The 7,469-nt window shown below is 47.9% G+C and overlaps 1 protein-coding gene across 1 annotated transcript in view; it reads right to left on the bottom strand.

Annotated features, from left to right (window-relative positions):
* The window catches only part of FRMPD2 (FERM and PDZ domain containing 2), a 78,114-nt gene that overhangs the window by 24,151 nt on the left and 46,494 nt on the right, over window positions 1-7,469 (bottom strand). Inside the window, exons 16-19 of the mRNA XM_081233186.1 lie at window positions 4,178-4,272; window positions 2,171-2,263; window positions 1,388-1,495; window positions 1,179-1,295 (exon numbers count right to left, since the gene is read on the bottom strand). Coding sequence (XP_081089312.1) covers window positions 1,179-1,295; window positions 1,388-1,495; window positions 2,171-2,263; window positions 4,178-4,272 — 413 coding nt within the window. The remainder of the gene's footprint in view (window positions 1-1,178; window positions 1,296-1,387; window positions 1,496-2,170; window positions 2,264-4,177; window positions 4,273-7,469) is intronic.

Here is a 7,469-nt window from a genome sequence, read left to right as displayed (position 1 = left end):
CAGCAGGCCATCCTTGACACTGAATGGATCCCAGCTCAGCTGCATTATGTTTCCTGATTTTAAAAATAGGATGGTTTGATCGCTCCCCTCTGTCCTTTCCTGTGCAAAGTACGGAGGGAAATACAAGGACAGCTAAAACATTGTGGGAAGAACAGTGACAGTGTAGGAAATCCAACAGAGCAGTGAGCTGGAGCAGGTGCTGTGGAAGGGCCGGGCCAGCCCCTGGGTCAGGTCCAAGCACAGGATGAAAGGCACATGGCTAAGGCCCCAGCTTTGCCACCCCCCACCCCCCCCCACAGCTTCTGGACGAAGGGCAGATGCAGCACCTGGAAAGACACCTGGTGATGGTGTGTACATGTGCAAGAGTGAGAGAGGGCACGTGGTTTTCAGAGGCCAAGGCCAACGGGGTGACTGCATTTAGGACCCAGAAAATGCTGGCTGGTGTGACATGAAGCATTTCTGTACATGAGAGGAAATTTTACAAAGCTCCTAGAGTGTGGGCCTGGCTTTGTAGGCAGTCTGCTGGAAAATGGCAGGATCATCCAACCAAAAAGCTGTGGTGAGCCCAGGTAACTGGGAGGGAAAGGGATGTTAAGATCTCCCCATTAACACCCCAAACCTGACCCAAATAAACATAGTCATATTATTCTTCAGTACAGGCAATTGTTGGATAGCTATCTAAAGGACGAATAAAATCATCTTTAAAAAAAAAAAAACCTTTACTCTTTTGGTTGATCTCTAACATGCTGAGTCAGCCAAATTAGAACAAAATGCTTGTTATGTTCTTCAGCTTCAAGAACAGCCCCCTGTCTCCTTCCCACCGGATTCCATGACTAAACCCTAAATATGTAGAATTACTGCAGTAGCCACTTTCAATATGGACTTGGCTGATAGAAAGAATATCCTCCCTGTCATGCGAGAAGAGTGGCAGAAAAACACACAATAGCTGCATCTAATAAAGAACTAGAGTAGGCTTCTCCTATTCAGCAGGACAAGCAATGGTAGAGCCCATTCTGCCCCTGAAATTGCAGAGTTTATTGATTTGTGACAAAGCCACTACCACGAGAGAGGTAATACAAAAGACCTACACGGACTTAAAGCCCCAGTACTCTGTGGTAAAAATGGACTCCTGAAAATAAAGGAGGCTCTCCAGCTTCTGAAAGCGGGTTAACACATACCTTTTGACTGAGAAATGATTAATTCTATGTTGTCAGGAGAATTCTGAATCATTCTAACAGCCATGTCGAATGTGAAGCCCTCCAGACTGATGTGATTCAAGGCTAGTATCTGCCCTCCTGGAAAAATAAGACATCTCAATAATTCCATCAAGGAAATGAGAAAGAGCAGTTCCTTAAAGCAGCATCTCTGGCAATCAAAAAAGACATACCTGGTTTGATCTTTTTAGCTTTTTCAGCTGGTCCCCCAGGTATAATAGAAGATATAAAGATGCGAGGATCAACTTTGCCTACATCTTCTCCCTCATTAATGACAAAACCTATAATCCAATTATATGAAAGAAGATGATACTTAATGATTTTGCAGCTCAGAGACGTTAGGTTATTTGCTTGAGATCACACAGCTACTAAGTAGCAATGCTGATATTTGTACCTAGGTCCTCTGATTCTCCAACAGCTCTTTCTACTCTTCCATGACAGATGGAGAAAAGTGGATTGTCCCGCATTCATAAGCACAACTACAGCTAGGAACACAGCCCACCAAAGTGCATGGATTTTGTTCCAATACACAAGCAGATCGGAAAAAAAAGATGATTTTTAATCAAGTAACCCTTATCTTCTTAAGGGTCTTTGAATGTGGTAAATAGTAAGAGGTGAAAAAGACTGACTACTCTTCCCCATCCCTAAGAATCTAAATATACAAGAGAAAGGTTTTTACGTGGTATTAGATGGAAAAGTCTTTTTCTATCTTGTACTTAGGTTTTCAAGATCTTTACCCCAAAACCTGATCAGGCCTAAAAGGAAACTTTGACCCCATCATCCCATTGCTGGTTAGGGACATTTAAAGGGAAGAAAAAGAAGTGATCACTGAAAAAGGCAAATTGGGAGAGGACAGGCAGGAAAAGGGAGTAGAAAAGTCTAAAGGAAAGATGGCACACACCTCCCCTCTGCCCAGAGGGAAAGACTGGGTCCCCCCCTGCCAGGAGCCCTCTTACCAAAACCACGGCGTGGATCCCGGCTCAGTGCCACATGCACAATTTCTCGATCTGGTTCGGCTGTAAAGCTCCTTCTCCTCTTATTTTGTGCCCCTGGAAGTGGAAACAAAGCCCCACATTGTGCTTTTGCCCCAAATTGTCAGAGACCTAATACAAAAGGTGTGAACACTATTTCACACACACGCACAATGCTGGGCATGGATGGCTGAACACATACTTTTTTTTAATAAGTTTTTAAAATTTATTTTACTGAAGTACAGTTGATCTACAATGTTGTGTTAATTTCTGCTATACAGCAAAGTGGTTCAGTTATACATATATATACATTTTTTTCATATTCTTTTCCATTATGGTTTATCACAGGGTATTGAATATAGTTCCCTGTGCTATACAATAGGACCTTGCTCTTTATCCATCCTATATATAATAGTTTGCATCTGCTAATCCCAAACTCCCAATCCATCCTTCCCCCAACCCCCTCCCTCTTGGCAACCACAAGTCTGTTCTCTACGTCTGTGAGTCTGTTTCTATTTTGTAGAAAAGTTCATTTGTGAACACATACTTCTGATTAGCCTCACCGGGTCAGCGTTGGCTCATCTAGAGCAGAGGCAAAGGTAGGGTGGGCCACGGTGCTTGCTCTGCATGACTTACTACAGCTATTTTTTTTTCTGCGTTGGTCTTGGGGACAAGACAGAATCTGAGCAGAGATGACCTTGCTGGCAGTGAAAACTGAAACTAAAGTTGGAGCACAGAGATGAGACAGCAAAGCCTTTCCCTCTTGGGCCCCTAACAGTAGGGGGTGATATGGCCCTGCAGCCCAGCGCAGGTTTCCCCCAGCTTGGGTCTTGGAGGGGACCCAAGGCAGAGCCCTGACGGGCAATCCAGGGCTGACCACAGAGCACTTGGAAAAATCCCCAAAGAGTGAGTGACCCGCCCTCCAGCGTTTTCCACGTCGCTCCCTCCCCCAAGGGACCATGGTGGGACCTGCGTAGAGTTCATGGTAAAGAGCCACCTGGTAGTATTCCAGATCCAATCCCAGGCTTAATGCTCATCAAATATAAATATCTTCTCTAGCTCAGGAATCTCTTTGTCTTTCTGTCCCACTGGGGACCTGCCTGGAGGATATATGACAGAGAGGAATGCTGCCTGCCCTGTATATGTTTTCTAGTGAGTAGTGGGAGATGATATTCTGGGCCCATATGAAGAGTTGTAAAGAAAATGAATGATACGTTTTTCCAGCCACGCCCCTCCACAGCAGGTATTCTTCACGCTGGACTAGAGCGCTGGGAATCTTCACCAGTGCTAACACATTTAGGATCTATGTGCTCAGCCCAAGCCAAAGGTGGACAGCATGGGCTTTTCCCAACCATAAGTAGTTTATTTATTTATTTTTTTAACATCTTTATTGGAGTATAATTGCTTTACAATGGTGTGTTAGTTTCTGCTTTATAACAAAGTGAATCAGCTATACACATACATATATCCCCATACCTCCTCCCTCTTGCGTCTCCCTCCTACCCTCCCTATCCCACCCCTCTAGGTGGACACAAAGCACCGAGCTGATCTCCCTGTGCTATGCGGCTGCTTCCTACTAGCTATCTATTTTACATTTGGTAGTGTATATATGTCCATGCCACTCTCTCACTTCGTCCCAGCTTACCCTTCCCCTCCCCGTGTCCTCAAGTCCATTCTCTATGTCTGCATCTTTATTCCTCTCCTGCCCCTACGTTCTTCAGAGCCTTTTTTTTTAGATTCCATATATATGTGTTAGCATACGGTATTTGTTTTTCCCTTTCTGACTTACTTCACTCTGTATGACGGAATACTCTGGCTTCGCTTCAGATCGAATAAATCTTTCACCTTCTACATAAGTAGTTTTGAGATTAATGGAAAAGCAAAAAGATTGTGAATATTATTGGGGAAGCAAAATGAAGCAGTGGCAAAAAATTGAAAGCAAAAGTCACGTGTAAGATTTCCTTTACCCCGAGCCCATGGCTTGGCCCGTACCTGTGCACGTGCTCTGAGCAGGCAGTCCAGAGAGAGGGTCACAGGTCATTGGCTTCTGGGTCAAACAGATGTGCTCCAGCTGTACAGGGCAGGGCCTGCAGGGAAAGTCAACAAGATGAGGTAAGATGCCCCTAGAAGGCAACTTCCTGCCCTTCTGAGTATGGGTGGTGGCCCCATGCTCATCAATCAACAGATCCATAGACAGACCCCATCAAGGGCTGATCTGGTTATCAGAAGTACACTGGAAAGAATGGCTTTGGGGGCTTTCTATCTTAGAGGGGACCCTAGAGTCCCCCAGGCCCCCTATGAACCTCCCACTATCTCTCCTTTGAGTTGAATAAGCAGCCCTTCCAAACCTCCATTTCCTTAACCAGAAAATAAGAATATTCCTATTTCCTAGACTTGTGATGGTCCCAAAATGAGGTAGTAAGTATAAAGCACTGATGCTTTTAGTGGGTCCTGATTTTTCTGTTGTTTGCTTTTTCAGCTGGGCCAGCCATGTTCCAGCACCTCCACTGTGATGGCCCCTGAAGGCTTTACACGGTAACTTACCTGCTTGATCCTTGCAGATTCTGGAGTTGGCTACCCCCTAGTAATACTGAGCTGAAAACAAGAATCTTTCATGCCGGCATTCAGTTGGCTTTGCCGAGCCAGCATTCTAGCCAAAAAAGGATGTTCTAGGCCCTAGAAGAATAATGAATTAAGTGGGGACCCTGCCCTACCCACAGGGTCAGCTCTGCCCAAGATAAGCTACATTCAGGGATGAACAAAATAGAGAGTGAGCAGAAAGAATAGAGGCAAAGCCACAGGACTTAGAGCCCTGGAAAAAGCCAGCACTGGGCCTCATCTGAAGAAGGAAGGCCAAGAGGTCGACCACCTGAACAGATCCATCAGCCCTTCATCACCCAGGTTGGCCCCAACCTCAGGGAGCCCACACCTGCCCCACTGCTTTAGGCAGCCGGCCCAAGGCAGGGATGGGTGTTGCCACCGCACCTCTCACTGCAACCTGGGATCAGTGATGCCAGGTGCTCCGGGCACAGAGCCTGGCACTGTTCAAGGGGCCAGAGCTAGAAAGGGAAGAAGAGGAGCAATGGGGGAGAGAAGGCAGATGCAGGGTGAGGGACAAGCACAGGGCCATTCTTCAGAGACTAGGGAGGAGGCCTCGCTCTAACTCGGCTCCTGTTCATACTGTGCATTTCAGCAAGTTCAACCCAAGTTGACTGAGACCCTACTAGATGTCAGGCCCTGAGCTGGCAAGGGACTGAGGGTAAAGGTGAATCAGACATGGGCTCTGCCTTCTGGGAGCTCCCAGCCCACTGCGAGTTGCGGGATGGGTGCCTTTCATGCCATCTAGAACCGACCTAAGTGCCCAGGGAGAGGCTCTGGCAGAGCACTCCTGGGTTTCAAACAAGGAGATACCCCAGCCGTCCTAGAGGGGCCAAGAGAGGCCACAAGGGAGGGCCTTTGGGGAAAGGAAGGGATTGTCTGCCTCAGGCTGCCATGGCCCATGTGATCCAAGCCACACGTGCAAGTCTATTGTTGAAAAAGGATAAAAAGCAGCATCTACTGCACATCACAAAAAGACTAACACTGTGTGATTCCACTTCTGCAGTAGAGAGAGGTCCTTAAAGTAGTCAAATTCATAGAAACAGAAAGTAGAATGATGGTTACCAGGGTCTCAGGGAGCGGGGATGGGGACTTGTCTTTTAATGGCCATAGGTTCAGTTTAGCAGGATGAGAAGAATTCTGGCTGCACAACAATGTGAATATACTTAACAGTACTCCACTGTCCACTTAAAAATGGTTAAAATGGTGAATTTTATGTTATGTATATTTTACCGCAATTAAAATAAGCTTTTAAAAATGCAAACCTAAAGAAAATAATGCCATTTACTGAAAGTCTCCGCATGCTGGCCTCAGAGCTGAGGAGGAGACAGGCGCGTTACTGTTCTCTGGAAGTTCCCCGTTTACAGGACAGGTAGATGCATGTGGATGTTGGGGTGGAAGGACCCTGGGGGTGGCTGCTTGAAGGCGAGCCAGTGGTGCTGGCCAGGGCAGTCAGGAAAGGCTCACAGAAAAGGTGCCATGAAGTAGGTGGGGCAGGGATTGTATGTCAGGGTTGGCACCCTGATGGCATCCCCATTCTAAGCAGTGCTGAGCATACAGCTGCTCAGGCTTGACACTGGGAAGGGGATCCCAGCTCTTGAGTGTCCGTGTCTGCATGCCATCCCATCCTTCCCGTCCTGACTCTGGCCCACTGGTCAACAGCACCACCTGCTCCTGCCACACGGGCCCTGTGCTTGTCACCTCTGTGAGCGCCATGAGGCAGGGGCTGTGTCCGTCCTGCTCACTGCTGAGTCCTCAGTGCACAGCTTGGGGCTGGCACACAGCAGGCACTCAACCAAGTTTTGTAGCAAGAGGAACTGGACCTTCGCTCATGGCATTCCTGCCTATCTCCCCTCCTTCTCACTGTGCCCAAACCCACGGTTGGTCAAGACCTGCTGTCACTCCCCCATGCAGCCCTCCTCTGTCCCCTTGCTTGGAAATCACCTCACTCTCGGGGGAGCGATAAAGCTGTATCTGTGTCTGCCTTAAACATTTAACCATTCTATCCCCTTTAAGAGGGTTTGTGTTCCTACCTTCTCCCCTAGAGACGAGGGGAAGGGCACCAACATTAGGACACTCATCACAGACTCATCCCATCTTCAGGGTTCTATAACACCGTTTAATTCCCACAGCCATCCAGTGGGGTGGGCATCACTGCTCCCACCACTAGACAAATGAGGAAAGAGAGGCACGGGTGTTCTAAACAACTAGTGCAACATCACACGCAGCAGACAGCTGAGTAGGTGTAGGTGGATTTCCATGGCATTGGGCTCGTTCCAGCACTCTGCCTGAAGGAGACCCTGGGCTGGGTGATCTTTGCACCAGCCACAGCAAGGATGATGCACTTCTCTCATCCATGCACAGGGATGACAGAGCCAGCTGGATGCAGCCCTTGTCCCACCTCAGACCAACCAGAGCAGTGGTGGGCAGTTCCACCTGAGCTCAGGCTCAGCTCGTGCTGATCCAGCCTCAGATGCGGTCCTCTTTCTGCCCTAGAGCTTCTTGAACACCTTGGGCATCTCACCCACCCCCTCTATCCCCCCACCTTGCCCAACAGTATAGGAGAGTTCAAACCTCCCACAGACGAGCTTGCACCAGAGCAGGATGGGAGCCGGTGCACAAGTGTCCATTCCCTGGTCCTTCAGACAGACAATTCTGGGAGAACTTCTGTGCACTTCTCATGGAA

This window comes from Mesoplodon bidens, assembly GCF_964165515.1.
Source record: "Mesoplodon bidens genome assembly, chromosome: 1".
NCBI lineage: Eukaryota > Metazoa > Chordata > Mammalia > Artiodactyla > Ziphiidae > Mesoplodon > Mesoplodon bidens.
Note: the sequence above shows the minus strand (reverse complement) of the source record. Positions and strands in the feature narration are given on the sequence as shown.